The 17,833-nt window shown below is 36.4% G+C and overlaps 1 protein-coding gene across 7 annotated transcripts in view; it reads right to left on the reverse strand.

Annotated features, from left to right (window-relative positions):
- Ankfy1 (ankyrin repeat and FYVE domain containing 1) overlaps window positions 1-17,833 on the reverse strand; it is a 98,346-nt gene that overhangs the window by 63,776 nt on the left and 16,737 nt on the right. For 5 of the 7 annotated variants that reach the window (XM_005337316.4, XM_040269532.2, XM_040269531.2 and 2 more), the window contains 2 exons: window positions 15,011-15,203; window positions 10,127-10,245 (listed from right to left, as the gene is read on the reverse strand). In XM_005337316.4, the coding sequence (XP_005337373.1) occupies window positions 10,127-10,245; window positions 15,011-15,203 (312 nt within the window). Of the gene's footprint in view, window positions 1-5,683; window positions 5,733-10,126; window positions 10,249-15,010; window positions 15,204-17,833 lie in introns of those variants that run through there. The other 2 variants (XM_078042685.1, XM_078042684.1) reach the window with 2 other exon arrangements.

The raw sequence follows: 17,833 nt of genomic DNA on the forward strand, positions 1-17,833 counted from the left end.
CAAACATCTATAACAACTGAAAGCAGATCAGTGGTTACATGGGGGTGAAAATGGAAAAAGAGAGATTACAAAGAGACACAAAAAATTTTTTTGGAGAGAAGGAAACGTTTGATGTTTATTATTTTGTAGTAATGGGGATTGTTCTAGGCAAGTACACTAAACTACATTCCAAACCTTATTTACTTATTATTTTGGTACAGGGGATTGAACCCAGGGGCACTTTACCCTAGTCCTTTTTATTTTGAGACAGCATCTTGTTAAGTTGCTGAGGGTCTTGTTAAATTACCCAGGCTGGCTTCAAACTTAAAATCCTTCTGCCTCAGCCTCCTCAGTAGCTGGGATTACAAGAGAGTGCCACCCTTCCCAGCAAAATGTTTATCTTAATTGTGATGATAGTTTCACAGATATATCCATAAGCCCAAACAAATCAAACTGTACATTTTAATTTGGGCATTTATTGGACTTCCATTGTATCTTAAAAGGTGAAATAAAAAGGAACCAAAAGTTAATGATGTAGATTCTACAACTGCCTGAGTTCAAATGCCAGTTCTATATTTACTAGGTGAATGACCCCTGGCTAGCTAGTTAATACTGCTATGCTTCATAGTCTCTTATTTAAAATGGAAATAAAGAACAATACTATCTTTGAGTGTTGTTTTAAAGATAAATCAGTCAATAAATGTAAAGCTCTCAGCCACTACTTAGTAACTGCTATTTATAATTTCACTACTATTATAACAACTATATAGAAAATTAATCCTAAGGGCAAGAGTACCTATTAAAATAAATTTGAGGTGGGGCTGGGGTTGTGGCTCAGTGATAGAGCACTTGCCCAGTATGTGTGAGGCCCTGGGTTCGATCCTCAGCACCACATAAAAATAAATAAATAAAATAAAAGTATCGTGTCGAACTACAACTAAAAAATTTTTTAAAAATAAATAAATAAAATATTTGAGGTGCAACCAGATTCACACAATGAAAAAGTCAGTATCCTAAACTTTTTAGAGTATGTGATAAGCCTGGTACAATGATGCATGCCTGTAATACCAATGACTCAAGAGGCTGAAGCAGGAGTATTCCAAGTTTGAGGCCAGGGTCAGCAACTTAGTGAAACCCTGTCTTAAAATAAAAAATATAAAGGACTGGGGATATTCAGTGATAGAGCACCCACTGGGTTCAAACCTCAGTACCAAAGAAGAAAAGAGGAAAAGATAATTTAGTTACATGATTTAAAAAAATAAAATTTGAAAGAATTCCAGAGAAATATTTAATATAGGTAAAAAGAAATTATTGAATTGGCTAAACATAAATCAAAAAGAACAATTAAGAAGTCCAAACCAAATTTGAATAAACCAACACAGACAAATTTAGAAAAATCAAAGACTGGAGAGAAAAACATGAAATCAATATTTAGGATTAAGTAAAGGGATATGAGAACAAATAAATTTTTTTGAGCTCTGAGAGAATGAATCCCTAGGCTGGGGCTGAGTTGTTGGCAGGAGGCCATAAGCTGTTTGAGTGTCCACATGATGTGAGAGCTAACTTCCCTTAAAGAGAACAATCCAAAGGAAAGATCAAGGAGAAAGCCACAATGCTGTTTCCAAACCCATCTCTGAGGTAACATGTTCTCACTTTTATCACATTCTATTCATGAGAAGTGGGTCAGCCTATCTTTAAGAGGGGCATTAGAATCTACTTTTGAAGGAAGGACTATCAAAGAATTTGTGAGCATATTATTTATTTATTACCAGGGGCTTTAATAGCCAGGGGCACTTCACCACTGAGCAACACACCCAGTTTTGTTTTTTTTTGTTTGTTTGTTTGTTTTTTTACTTTGAGATAGGGTCTCAACAGATTGCTTAGGGCCTCTCTAAATTGCTGAGGCTGGCCTCAAACTTGCCTCAGCCTTCCAAGTCACTGGGAACAGGAATGCATCACCACGCTAGGCATATAAGCATATTTTAAAACTTTCATAGATGTCATCAAAAGGAACATAGCAGCAGCAAAAGTTAATGCTGAAATTGAAATTCTTGAGATAGTAGTCACATAATATTCAACAGATGTCAAGTATTGCTGTATCTCTTGAAAAGTTGAAATAGCACACAAATCCTCCTGAGTTTGCTGCGGTACCTTGGGGTGCCTCAGAACAGAGTTTGGGAACCTAAACTCATTCCATGTATAATGCAACCTCCTGAGATAGTGTTTCAGTGAATAGCTCTGCTAACCAGAATGAAAAAGAGGAAAGAAAGATGCTTTCTACTCTTTAGAAAGGCTTGACAGGACCCAGAACACATTCCAGGAGAGCTGAATAACTCATACCCTAAGCTCTTATGCCAGGAATCATAAGATCTTTGCTTGAGAAAGCATGCAAGAAACCCTAGCTTCAAAACAGCTATTCTAATGCACTGGAACCTCTCATGTTAGCTGCTAGTGATAAAATGCTAGAGGGGACTATAAATAATCATTGTGCCTGAAGCAAACTGCTTTAACTCAGAAAAACGTAAATATAGTACTCTCCTCTGGGCATCAAGATTTGTCATATTCTCTTGGTCTAAAAGCATATCCTTGCTCCAGGAACAGTATCTTTATAAATTTATATATATATTTTAAATATATAATTTTTTATTTTTATTAAGCTATAATTGACAAATAAAACTACATATATTTATAGTATACAACATGATTTTTTGTTGTTGTTTTGTTTTTCCAATACTAAGGTCCCAATCCAGAGCCTCAGGCATGCTAGTCGATCATGTACTTTACCACTGAGTTACATCCCCAGACCTAATATGATGTGTGTGTACATATAGATATGTGTATGTATATATGTGTGTATATATGTATGCTTTGCAAAATGGTTAAAGCAAGCTAATTAACATCTATCACCTCACAAACTTATATATTGACACTTGATAAAAAGCAAATTTAAAACATAAACTGGAAAAAAAAAAGATAGCCTATTCAATAAATGGTGCTGGGAAAACTGGAAATCCAAATGCAGCACAATGAAATTAAACCTCTCCTCTCACCCTGCACAAAAATCAACTCAAATTGGATCAAAGACTAGAATAAAAACCCTGCATCTAACAGAAGAAAAAGTAGGTCAAATCTTCATCATGTCAGCTTATGACCTGACTTCTTGAACAAGACTATTAAAGAGCAAGAAGTAAAATCAAGAATCAATAAATGGGCCAGGCATGGTGGCTCCCGCCTAAAATCCCAGCAGCTCCGGAGGCTGAGGCAAGAGGATCACAAACTCAAAGCCCACCCTGGCAATGGCGAGGCACAAAGCAAATCAGTGAGACCCTGGGGATGTGGCTCAGTGGTTGAGTGTCCTCGTCCAAAAAAAAACTTAGTATATGATATCTGTTGTGTTTTACCAATTCTTTTTTTTTTTTTTTCTCCCTGTGGTACTAGGGATTGAACCTAGGGGACTCAAACAGAGCTACATCCCCATCCCAACTGAAAGCCACATTCCCATTCCAGTCCTTTTTATTTTTGTTTCAAGACAGGGTCTTGCTAAGTTGCCAAGTTTGGCTTCCAACCTGTGATCCTCTTATCTCACTCAGTTTCCCCAAGCTGCTAGGATTACAGTATGTAATTTTAATACACCTAGCTGTACTAAAATTCTTATAATAATCAACAAGAGAATTAATAAAAACCTGTCTCAAATAAATTTTAAAAAATTAAAAAGGGCTGGGGATACAGCTTAGTGGTACAGCACCTGTGGGTTCAATCCCTAGTACTGGTTAAAAAAAAAAAAAAAAAAAAAGAATTAAAATTGATTTTGAAGATTTTTTCCCCCTTTCAAGAAATCTCAATAAGACAAAAATTTCAAAAGAAAAATGCTGAGGGGACTGGGGTTGTAGTTCAGTGGTAGAGCACTTATCAGGCATGTGTGAAGCCCTGAGTTCAATCCCTAATACCACATAAACCTAAATAAACAAAATAAAGGCATTATGTCCATCTACAACTAAAAATGTTTTTAAAAAAATATTAAGCTTAAGAAATTCATTTTTCTAAGAATATAAGCCTCAAGCAAGTAAGAATTTAATTTTATTCACTGTTGTATTGCTAGCACTTTAAAAAAAAACATGCCACTCAACTTTTGTTATATTGGAGTAATTTCAAAGAGGCTGAACACCAATAAATCCATAAAATGATTTTATCAAGTCTGTTAGTGTGGAAAAGCTCAACTAAAAATATAGCTTTTATGCTATTTATATACTTGTTTACATGAGCCTGTTTTTAATCTCCTTCAAACTGCCGGGCAGCAATGCCATGTTGGTGCTTTTAGGTATCATATAACACAGGCTTCCAAGCAGTTTTAGTTGCTGCAACCCAAGATTTAAGCATTCATACATATCCCCAGCAGGATTGCTGCGAAAAACAAACAGAACCATATATCTCTCCCCCATGACACACTTGACAGATAAATTTTATAAAGAAAGTAAAGATGCTATAGGTTCTATTAGTTATCATTGTAGTTGCCTAAAACCCATTCATTGGTTTTGAAGCAGATCACTCCTGAAAGCAAACCTGATAACAGGATCAATACATGCTAATTATTTACAACAGGAGGAGGGACTTTTCGTTTTTGGTTTGGTTTTTGTAGTGCTGGGGATAGAACCCAGGGCTTTGAACATGCTAGGCAAGTACTCTACAACTAAGCTACATCCCCAGCCCTCCAAGAACATTTAATGGTATTAACATTCTCCTTTCCTACACTCTAGAAAACCTGATTCACAGTGAAGAAATCTTGTCACCAGAAAACACTGAGTTAAAGGTAATTTTAAATGTTAAGCACTAAAAAAGTTCAATACAGCTAGTCATAGTTGTGTAGGTCTATCATCCTAGTGACTCCAAAGGCTGAGGAAAGAGGATTCCAAGTTCCAAGACAGTCACAGCAACTTGGTGAGACCTTGTCTCAAAATATATAAAAAGGGGTAAAGATGTAGCCCAGTGAAAAAGCATCTGTAGATTCAATCCCAAGTAGCACAATTTTAAAAATTCAGCATAAATAAAATTTTAAATCCAATGTTTAAATAAGGCTTTTTATACCTTAATGCAATTTTCTGTGTTCTTATGTAATTATATTTGTTCCAGAAGAGTCATTTTGTTTTTCCACTTATTAATTTTAGTTGCAGTCAATATTTCACAACCACAAATAGAATTAAGATTAACATCTAAGCTATCTGAATTACCTATGACAGTATCATAGAAGTCAAATGAGGTTAAAATTAAAAAGTAAGAATATTTCATAGTTCTGCTGCCCAATTACTTTCTAAAACTGTTCAATGCATTTATAATGTCACTGGCAATGTAGAAGAGCACCAATTTCTTGATCCTCAAAACAATTAGGATCATTATTTTCCATATATTTTTCTCTCTTCTAGACTTTGTAAACTGTGTTCAAATACTCAAGACCCTATCATAAGACAGGTGCAGTGGCACACACCTGTAATCCTAGCAATTCAGATGCCTGAGGCAGGAGGATCACAAATTTGAAATCAGCCTAGCAACATAACAAAACCCTATTTCAATAAAAAATAAAAATGAGTGGGGATATGCCTCAGTGATAGTGTATCCCTGGGTTCCATCCAACTACCAAAAAAAAAAAAAAAAGAACCTACCATATATTATACAAAGAATACCCCATGATCTAATGGATTTTAAAACTTACTCATGGCAGGCACAGTGGCACATGCCTGTAATCCCAGCAGTTCAGGAGGCTGAGGAAAGACAATCACAAGTTCAAAGCCAGGCTTAGCAACTTAGTGAGGCCCTAAGCAGCGTGGCAAGACCCTGCCTCTAAATAAAATATAAAAAAGGGCTGGGGGCTTTATAATATAAAAAAGTGGCTTAGTGGTTAAGTGCCCTGAGTTCAATCTGTGGTATCAAAAAGAAAAAAAAGTTATTTATAATCAGTTCTATATGAAGTCAGAGGTATGAGGCTAAAAAAGAATACACTTTAAAAAAACTATATTCTGGGATTACACTCACATGGACTGGTGCCCTTCCAGTAGGGACTGTTTCCCAAGCCATGTTCGCATGTGCACACCTGTATGCATATTTGTGTCTTTTGTGTGCTTACAACTGGACCTCAAGGTAAACCCAAGAAATGATCACAAACATTCAGAGTTAATTCACAGTAAAGAAGCATGAAATATCAGTTCCCCTAAATCCAAGAGATAAATACCTACTTACCCTTTACAACACTGCCCAGGTGTTAACCACTTCTGATACCTTCGTTTTTAATTATTATTATTTTTATTTTTTCTACTTAGTTGTATATGACAGCAGAATGTATTTTAATTTATCATACACAAATGCAGCGCAACATTTCAATTCCCTGGTTGTACACGATGTAGACAGACACCATTTGTGCAATCATACATTAGGATAATGATGTCCATCTCATTCCACCATCCTTCCTACCCTCATAACTCCTCCCTACCCTCCCCTTTACCCAATCCAAAGTACTTCAATTCCTCCCATGCTCTGCCCCCCATCATAGATCAGCATCCACTAATCAGAGAAAATATTTGGCCTTTAGTTTTTTGGGGATTCACTTACTTTGCTTAGCATAATATTCTCCAACCCTATGCATTTACCTGTAACTGCCATAATTTTACTCTCTTTTAATGCTGAGTAATATTCCATTGTGTATATATACCACGGTTTCTTTATGCATTCATCTATTGAGGGGTATCTAGGTTGGTTCCACAGTTTAGCTATTGTGAATTCAGCTGCTATAAACATTGGTATGGCTATGTCACTATAGTATGCTGGTTTTAAGTCCTTTGGGTATAGACTGAGGAGTGGGATAGCTGGGTCAAATGGTGTTTCTACTCCGGGTTTTCTGAGGAATTTTCATACTGCTTTCCAAAGTGGTTGCACCAATTTGTAGTCCCACTGGAAATTCATATGTAGCAAAATGAGTGTCATTTTGAAAGTAGATTCTCCATCACTCATCCTCTTGGGTAGAGACAATCATTCCCATTGAACCCTGCCCTAATTGAAAATTCATGAATTAAACTATTATCAATTGCTTCAGTCTGTGGATGTCTTTTCCTATGAGATGAGTCTCTTAAAGGCAGAATATTGTTGGATCTTTTTTTTTTTTTGATCCTATCTGCCACTGTACGTCTTTTAATTGATGAGTTTAAGCCATTAACATTCAGGGTTATTAATGAGACATGGTTCGCATTGCCAGTCATTTTGGTTTATTTTTGGTTTTTAACTTGACATGGTTTCTCCTTTGAATTTTCCTTTAATGTAGTTCCTCCCTTTGCTGATTTTCATTTTTTTTTTTTTATTCTCCTTATGGAATATTTTGCAGAGAATATTCTGTAGTGCAGGCTTTCCTGCTGTAAAATTCTTTTAATTTTTGCTTATCATGGAAGATTTTTATTTGGTCAACAAATCTGAAGCTTAATTTTGCTGGATATAAGATTCTTGGTTGGGGCTGGGGATGTGGCTCAAGCGGTAGTGCGCTTGCCTGGCATGTGTGCGGCCCGGATTCGATCCTCAGCACCACATACAAACAAAGATGTTGTGTCTGCCGAAAGCTAAAAAATAAATATTAAAATTAAAGATTCTTGGTTGGCATACATTTTGTTTCAAAGCTTGGTATATGTTGTTCCAGAATCTCCTATCTCTGATTGGCTGGTTTCCCCCTATATGTAATCTGAAACTTTCTCTTGCAACTTTTAAAATTCTATCCTTATTCTGTGCTAGGCATTTTCATTATAATATACCTTGGTGTGGATCTGGTATAATTTTGTACATTGTAAGCCTGTAAGCCTCTTGTATTTGATTTTCCAATTCATTCTTCATGTTTGGGAAATGTCCTGATATTATTTCATTGAAGAGATTGTGCTTTCCTTTGGTTTGTATCTCTGTGCCTTCGGCTATGCCGATAATTCTTTGGTCTTTTAATGTTGTCCCATAATTCTTCAAGGTTCTGTTCATGGTTTCTCACCATTTTCACTGTGTGGTCAACTTTATTTTCAAGATTATATATTTTTTCCTCATTGCCTTAGGTTCTGTCTTCCAAGGGATCTAGTCTGTTGTTGATGCTTTCTATTGAATTTTTATTTAGTTTTTGTTTCCTTCATTTCAAGGATTTTTTTTTCCCACGAGTTTTCTCTTTCTTGAAGTAATCTTTTGCTACCTGTATTTCCTCTCTTATCTCTTTGATGGAACTGTCAACTGTTGTCTGTATTTGCTCTCTTAATTCATTCTTTGCTTCTCAGATCATTACATTCTGAACTACTTCTCTGACATTTCACCTGCTGTCAATGGAATCCAATCTATTATTGGATCAGCTTGGTTTGTTTGTGTCATTTTCCTCCCGTTTCTTCATTTTGTCCATATATCTTCCTCTCTAGCAGTGTGGATTCAAGGGTCGCTCTGCTCCTACAGAATGGAGGGCCAGCCAGGGTGGAAGCCATCCACTGCTGTTCCTTTCACCCGGTGGGTGGGCCGGGGTCACAGCAGTCTGCTCCTGATACTTTCTTTATCAGCTCAATTTAGCCTCTTTAGTACCACATAGTTTAGCAATTGTATTACTGTATTTATAGTTCTGGCCTAAAATGTTAATTGCCTGTTGTTCCCAACAGAGTATGAGCTCCATATGGCAGGGAAAATATTATAATCATCCTGGTACATGGAAATAGAACCTTATAAACTGGCAAACTTTCTAAATAAAGACATAAATCAGTAGCATTGTCACACAACTTATCGCTTCCACAAATATGTCCTTGGTTAGTTAATTATATATTTATTTATATATGCTGTGCATGATAGGCAAGCATTCTATCACCACACTACACCCCCAACCCAATGTATCCTAACTTTTGGATTTATGCCTGGATATTCTCCTCATATTATAATTCTCATATTATTAATAGCATAATAAAATAGCCCAATGTATCCATTACTATTCTTTTAAAATAGTACTTAAAGTGTATAATATTATGTATGAAATGATTACTATACTGAAATAAATTAACCTATCTATCACCCCACATAGTTACCCAAACCTATTAAAAAAAAAATTTTTTTTTTTTGAGCGGGGGTTACTGGGACTTGAACCCAGGGGCACTCTACCATTGAGCTAAGTTCCCAGTCTTTGTTCAAAAATTTTTTTCTTTGAGATAGGATCTCACTAAATTACTTAGGGCCTCCTTAAGGTATTGAGGCTGATCTCGAATCTTTGATCCTGCTGTCTCAGCCTTTTGAATCACTGGAAGTATAGGCATGTACCACCACACCTGGCCCAAAGGTGTTATAATCCTAAAGGCTAGCTGAATGCAGTAGGGCACGCCTGTAAACCCAAGAGTTTGGGAAGCTGAGGCAAGAGGACTGTAAGTTCAAAGCCAGCCTCAGAAAAATCTAGGCACTAAGCAACACAGTGAGACCCTAACTCAAAGTTAAAAATAAAAAAGGGCTAGGCATGTGGCTTAGTGGTCAAGTGCCCGCCCCCCCAAAAAAATTCTAAATGTTAATGATATCCTTTGATTTTAAAGAAAAAATACTGTTATTCTTTATAGTAACTGTTACTCAGAGTTAAATATTTTCAGAAGAGAAAAAGTATTCTGCAAGTTAAAAAATTTTAACCAACCCTGAAGGACTTTCTCCTTACAGTACAGGCAGAATTGTTTTTTCTGCACATACTTCTATGTTTATGACATTATCACTATATAAAATGAGTTTCTGAAAAGCTATTCCTATTTTATGAATCCTAATAACATTTTAGATACTCAAATATTTAAGATTTTTATTAAAGGAGGCTGCAATTGTGGCTCAGTGGGAGAGCCTAGCATATGTGAGGCACTGGGTTTGATTCTCAGCACCACAAAAAAATAAATGAATAAAATAAAGGTCGAACAACTTCTAAAAAAAATTTTTTTTAATTTTTATTAGGAATTAAACACAAGAATCCACAAATGACAAGCTAAGGAGATTCACCAAATATTTAAGTAGTTCTTGGTCTCCATCAATTGAATAGAAAAATACTTTACTTTCACTAAACCACAAATATTTCAAGATGACACACATAACTTTCTACCAGGAGTTCTTGTACTATCAATTTTGTGTCCCTGATGGGTCAGAGGCTCACCTGACAGGTCCAGTTCCTCAGTGGAAGACAAGTTAGCCAGACTCCAGCTGTCACTACGGGCTGCCAGGACAAACTTATGAGCACTGATGTGCCTGCCTCCAACCTTTATTTTCAGATCACTGGTGAAAAAATTCACAGATATAAAAAGAAAAATATCATCATAATTAGATATAACTGGAATTCACAACTAATAAATACATGGGTATTGACTGATCAACATGCATCTGCAAAAGAAAAAAAATCACAACAAAATTATTTCTATACACTAGCTCTGAATTCTAATGGATCATGTTTATAATATGTTGCTAGAAATGTTTTCTGTTGACTTTAATTCACATGGTATACAGTGCTTTTAAATATAACTCCTATAAATTAAGCAGGATGATTAATTAATATATAAAATAGATTTTTTTTTCAGAACAGATTAAGATAAACCATTAGGAGAGAAAGATAGAAAGCTTAAACCCTGTGATGACAGCTCTGAAACTATGGTGCTGCTGTGCTCTATATTAATACTCAAGCAAGGTTAAACAGAAAAACTATGAACAAATTAGCTTTGACAAATCAGTCAAGAATATGGAAATCAATACCTGTTCCTAGCAGAAACATTCAGAGCATTTATTAATGAGCATTTAAGAGGAGAAGAAATCTTTTATTTTTTTTTTTAATTTTTCCATATTTACGACATACCAAATGTGAAAAGAGCTTCCCAAATAGGTATTTACACCTACCTCTGAAATGTCAATGCTAAGGTAGAAATGCACCTGGGCAAGTAACAATGATGACCCACTGGGCTGACATGAGCATGTGCCATATGGCTATGTTGGCAGCAATACAGTCATTCATTATTATCATCCTCTGCTTGTATTTATATATTCCTTTTTATTTTCTTATTACCCTTTAAAATTATTTATTAAAATTATTTATATCTTTAGAAATTAAATAGACAAAAACTATTACATGGGGGGAATAAAAGAAAAGAAGCTATTACACATTATCCTTTAAGATAAAAAAAAAAGAAGCTATTACATGAATTAACTCATCCACATAAAAGGAGACTAACATAATATTGTTGTTTCTTCTTTTTTATTTTTCATGGTACTAGGAATTGAACCCAGGGCTTCATGCATGCTAGGCAAGCACTCTACCACTGAGCTACATGCCCAGCCCTCCTTTTTAAAAAGGAAAAAAATATATATTTTGAGACAGGGTCCTTTTTTTTTTTTTAAATATTTTTAGTTGTAGATGGACACAATACCTTTATTTTATTTATTTACTTTTATGTTGTGCTGAGGATCGAATCCAGTGCCTCGCACATACTAAGGCAAATTCTCTACCACTGAGCTACAACCCCAGCCTGAAGCAGGGTCTTGCCAAATCCCACAGGCTGGCCTCAAATATGAAATTTTCCTGACTCTGCCTCCTGAGTAGCTGGGGTTATTGATATGCACCATTTCACCCAGCTCAAATATTATTTCCATGTTAACACTTGATAAATTATGCCCCACAAAATAGTATCTAGAACAAGCTTTATAATTCCATAAGAGCATTGATAGTTGTAGTTCTATTAAAGACCAAGCTGAAACTCATTAGACCACAAGATTAAAAATATTTATTATTGTAAGTTGTTATAGTAAAAACAATGTATTCATCAATAAAGAAGAAATAGAACTAATATTCTATTTAAAACAACATAAAATCGCCTCAAATTACATACAATGGTAGTTTTAAGAACTGAATGAAAATACAAACTATTAAGAAAACACATGGTGGCATGTGCCTGTAATCCCAGTCAGTGAACTTAGAAGGCTGAGACAGGAGGATCATGAGTTTAAGGCCACCCTAAGCAACTTAATGAGACCCAGTCTCAAAATAAAAGTAAAAAAAGGTCTGGGAATATAGGTTCCTTTGAGGTCAATCCCCAGTACAACAAAAAAGAATTCGATTCTGGGCTGGGGATGTGGCTCAGCAGTAGAATGCTTGCCTAGCACATTCGAGCCCTGAGTTTGATCCTCAGCAGCACATAAAAATAAATAAACAAAATAAAGGTATCGTGTCCAACTACAACTAAAAAATAAAATATCAAAAAAAATTTTTTTAAAAAAGGAAATAGATTCTAAAAACTTAAATGGATTTTCATTGTCTGTACTGTTTCAACTATAAGTCGAAAAGCCACAAAAAAATTCTAAAACTAAATATTTCTATAACACTATTCATAAATATCAGGTCAATTTTTTTTCTATCTTTTATAGTCTGACATACCAAAGGGAAATAAAGATAAGGATTTTATTAATAATTTTCAAACACACAAATCAGAACTGGGGGTATAGCTCAGCGGCACAGGACCTGTCTAGCATGTGAAAGACCCTGGGTTGTGATCCCCAACACTGCAGAAAAGTAAATTTAAAAAGAGGATTTTCTTTAAAATATGAAAACTAGGATGCTATCACTGGAGAGCATATACAAATAAAGTTTCTTGCTAGAGTTTCTCAAACATTTCAATGAGAAAAACCACAAACTTGGTTGGTAAAATATTGAATCCAATAAAAAATATATAAAACCATCATTTTTAACTACCTTATGGAGACAAAAGCCTTCTCTTGACCCAAAATAAAAATAAAAGATATGTACCCGTTTCTTCCACATTTCTCAACAGAAAAAATTCCAAACTGTATATCAGTTACTGCAGTTATCAAAATGCACATAAAAATAATAGTTCTTCAACAAAATGCAGGTTATGAGACAAAGGTAGTTTTTTACTATCTTGGCAAAATACTTACTTTAAAAATTGATTTCTCAATTTTAGTTATCCCCCTCTCAAGGGCTCAGTCCTTTATGAAGGTTCCATTCCCCACCTCTTACTCAAATTATAGATAATAGGGCGGGATATAGCTCAGATTATAGAGTGCTTGCCTTGAATGCACAGAGCCCTAGGTTCAATTCCCAGCACCACAAAAAAAAAAAAAAAATCAAAACAATTATAGATAATAGTAGATAATAAGATAAGTATTCAACCTTCTTTAGGGAAAAGGCAGGTTTTAAAAGCTGAAGGGAGACACACTGGCATTATAAAACCATACTATAACTGAGCAAGTAAAAAGTGACCAGAGTGGAATCTGCCCGTTCTCATTCCCATTATCTCCTAGAAAGACTACATCATAATGAATATAGTCAAATGACATGTAATTGAGAAGATAAATGATGGGAGCCCACAGGGAAAAGCCTTTAAGCATGGGAGAGACATGTTAGTAACAGACTTATGTTGGACTCCCTTGGGCCAGCAGGAAACAGTTTTCATTTGTCTATAGAAAACAGCAAGAGGAGGGCTGGGGATGTGGCTCAAGCGGTAGCATGCTGGCCTGGCGTGCGTGCGGCCCGGGTTCGATCCTCAGCACCACATACAAACAATAAAGATGTTGTGTCTGCCGAAAAACTAAAAAATAAATATTAAAATTCTTTCTCTCTCTCTCTTAAAATAAATAAATAAATAAAGGCCCATCAACAACTAAAAAGAAGAAAACAGCAGGAGGAAAGACAATGAACTATATTTGACAAGAAGCTACACATGTATTCAATTTGTGTAACTTTCCTTTACTCAGAATAAATACCTACTCTTTGTGGAGGGGAGGAAAGGTATTAGAGTTTTCTTCCTTTTAGAAATGATTAAGATGGTAAATAGTAGTTCAAGATTTTGATCTACTTTAGGTATTATAATTTATTTGGAAATATCACCAATTCTTACCTAGTCCAATCATCTATGTCCCTTAGAGCAATAGCCTTTCTTCTATGCACACTCACACCTTTTTTTTCCATATCCACCATCCCAATTTAGTCCTCCATTATTTCTGATTTGTACCACATGCGACATCACAAGTGCTCTCCCTGCTCTTTTCTCTACAGTTTCACTTATATGACCTGAGCAGGTTCATTTTCCTAAATACCACTTGCATTATGAAAATCTTCAAACTCAAAACACTACTGTACTTCCTGAAGGATCATGTCCACACTCCTCACCTGAGCATCCATCCTACCTTTTTCACCTCTCCTACTGCTCTCCTCGTAGGTTATCACATACCCTAAACTGTCCTCTAAACTCTGTTTCTCTGAGCCTTTTCTTAGTCACTGCCCTTACTTATAGTATCAATGTCTTTACCTACTGAATCCCATCTATTCTTTAACATCTACCTCAAAATTCACTTAATAACAACAGCTGACAATTAGGCACTTACAATATGCCATGCACTACCCTAAGTACTTAACATGTATTTATTAAGTAAAGCCTCACAATGACCTTTAGGTAAGTAGTAAATCCATCTTATAGATTAGGAACTTGAGATGTGATATAGCTTAAAATCACACAGCTAGTAAATGGCCAGCTGGGATTCTTCTGATTCATCTTCTTTTTTTTGACAAGACTGGCCTCAAACTGGCAGTCCTCCTGCCTCAACCTCCTGAGTAGCTGGGATTACAGGTGTGTGACACCATGCCCAGCACCAGCTGAGCTTCCAACACAGGCTGTATGGCACCACAATTCAACAGCCAAGCTATATTGCCCACTAGACCTAGGATGGCTTAGATCTAGGATGGCTTTCACCATCTGAAGAGAAAGTAACCTCTCCCCTTCGGATTCCCAGACATGTAAGCTAATTTCTTTTCAAATTAGCAAAGCTATCACCACGATTCCCACACTTTGTGCTAGACAGAAGCAATAAAAAAGAGAGAAAAAGACTTTGCTTCAAGGAACTTAAATCCTAGGGAATAAAGGCTTGCTAATAATTCTTATTAGAGAGATATAACTTTGGCAAGAAAATAAACAGTTGCAGTATGTTGTGATGTGGCCCAGGAGAAGAGCAAGAGGGCTCACTTCTGTGTCCAAGATCTCACCTGTACTGCTCTTGCTCATACAGGTCTGCCACTATCGTAAGCAACCGGCTGATGAAGGACTCACTGCTGTTTTCCTTGTTTGCTTGTGCAGCCAAAAGAGTGCATCTCTTCTCTGTCTCTGCCAATTTCTTCTGCAGCTTGACATACTCTTGCCGGAGAAGCATCAAGTGCTTCTCCAACTTGGACACCTCCTCTGAAAGGGAAACAAAGAAGCAAGTTTACTAGTGCAGGCATAAAGCAGATAACATTCACTATGCCTTCATCCCACAGATGGGAAGTGAAAACAATGATGAGTTACATGACAATTCTATTACTTGATTATAGTCCTACAGGATCAAGAATGGTCTTATTTCCAGATGCTGGTCACTGGGCCAAGAAGATCATCATACATATAGAAATTTGCAGGCTCTGCCCTGCAAATTCCTTATCGTAAAGTCAGGCACCTCAAGAAAAAAAGGCTATCAAAATCACCTAGGAGATTTTTTTCAAGCCACTAATAGTAATAACTTTTACATGTCACATAATCTTCTAAAAGCTTTATAAGAATTCTCTCATATAATCTTCATGACAACCCTATGATGTAGGCACTATCACCAGTAACACTTCACTGAAAAGGACATGGGGGTACAGGGAAATTATGAATTTGCCCAAGGTCAGAAATCTTCTGAGAAACAGGGCTGATGAATGAGCACAGGCATTTGTATTCTAAGAGCTGTGATTCTAGCAACCGCCACCCTGCACTACCTGACACCATCCTTCTTCAGGTGAGGACTGAGGAGGTCCATAATGGTTCAAATATGTTCATATTGCAGAGTTGTGTTGTGACAGATAAAAAGGTTAAAAACCACTGTATCTGATCAATAAAATTCAGTGAAAACTTACCCTGTGGCTACTAGGTGATTGACACTCTACAATAGTAAGCAAAATCAGATCTATCTAAAGTTTTATTACTGGGGGAAATACATATAACTCAAATGATTGTTATTTTCATTTATAACAACTAAGACAATAAAAGATGAAATTATATTCTGACTTAGATTGCCAGAAAGCAAAAACAGTGATGAGAGACTAGAAAGACATTTAATTTAGGAGGTCAGGGAAGGGTCCTCTAGGGAAGTATGAAATTTCCCTCCTGTTTCAAGTGGCTTTGGAATTTTGGTAGGGCATAGGATTGGGAAACTGCAAACTAATACCTCTACAAATCAAGACCCCTAATTATGAAACCACAATGATTTTACAATCATCCTCTGGGCCTTGGTTCCCCCACCACAATTATTTCAAATATTGACACTGCCCTCATGCCCTTCCCCCATCCAATCTGCCTCCTTCTCAGCCAAAGTCCTGAAAAACACAAGAGTTAATGTCAATAACACCCACCATTTTAGCAAATACTCCCATCTATCCCAAGTTTCTTCCGCAAAAGCACCGCCCCCATCTAAGCTCTAAATCCCATTCCTTTCTCTTTGTCCTCAGGATCTTTGCTTATCATCAACTTCATCATCCAGCAACTTTGATCTTTCCATCAATGGGTGCTTCTCATCATCAATGGGTTCATATCCTTATTAAAGCAAAACCCTTCTTTCATACCACATCTGAACAACCTCCACCCTTCCATCTCTAGCTACCACACTATTTACCTTACTAGTAATTCACCTGCCATTCCCTCATTCTGTCCCCACCCACCCTTGAAACTCCTTTCACCAAGGATCTTGACAAATCCAATACACTCTTGCCAGTGGTTCTCCTCTTAAACCTCTATGACATAGCAGATGACACTGTTGTGGATACCTCTTTTCTTCTTATTTCAGTAAATACAATGCCATCCTTTCTCCAATTCTGGTTCTCTCTTTCAAATATGTCCTTATAACCTCCACACATGATTATATGGACACTCCTTAGACCTCTTCTCAAATATACATTCTCCCCCAAGGGAAGTTCAACAAGATCTCTAGTCTATGCTGATACCACAATCTAGGTACCAGTAACCCAGAGATCCATCTCTCTAGTTCAAATCGCTCTTCTCTGATTCATCTATCTAAATGTCCAACATTCTAGTGCTCCACAGGCACCTCTAATTTGTTTTGCTCAAAACAAAACTTGAAGCAAATTTTTACTTCTCTCTGTGGCCCCATACTAATAAATTACACTAATGTCCTCCTCGTTTCCAAAAATGTTATGTGGGAATAGACTTAGATGTCTCCTACTCAGTCACATCCAACACTTGCTCAGCAAAAAACTACTGACTTTCCTACCTACACATCACCGAGAATCCTTCCTGTCTTCTGTATTTCCATTTCTACTATGACTTTAATTCAGGTTCTCAGTTATCATTATCAGATCTCCTTCAAGATGAAAGGATTCACTCTGAGTCTCAGAATCTAACACAGAGCCTAACACACAAGTGCTCACTAAGTATCTAATTAATTAAATTGAACAAATAAAATCCATGAAAAGAGAATTCTTTTCCTTTCACCAACATAAACCCTCTCCCACCTGCCACTCAATAGCTTATTCTTTATAAATGTGAAAACAAGAAAAAAATGGCTCAAAACCTACAGAAAGCTGGTACTACATGCCTATAATCCCAGCTATTTGGGAGGCTGAGACAGGGGGATCACAAGTTCAAGGCCAGCTTGGGCAATTCAGTGAGACCTGTCTCAAAATACAAAAAGCGATGGAGAAGTAGCTCAGTGGCAGAGCTCTATACTAGCATGCACAAGGCCCTGGATTCACTCCCCTGTAGCATACAGACATACAGACACACCGACAAATGGTCAAATCAAAAGTGGCAGATGAGCTTACAGTTATTCTGCAACCATTTAC

This window comes from Ictidomys tridecemlineatus, chromosome 3 (genome assembly GCF_052094955.1).
Source record: "Ictidomys tridecemlineatus isolate mIctTri1 chromosome 3, mIctTri1.hap1, whole genome shotgun sequence".
Lineage (NCBI taxonomy): Eukaryota > Metazoa > Chordata > Mammalia > Rodentia > Sciuridae > Ictidomys > Ictidomys tridecemlineatus.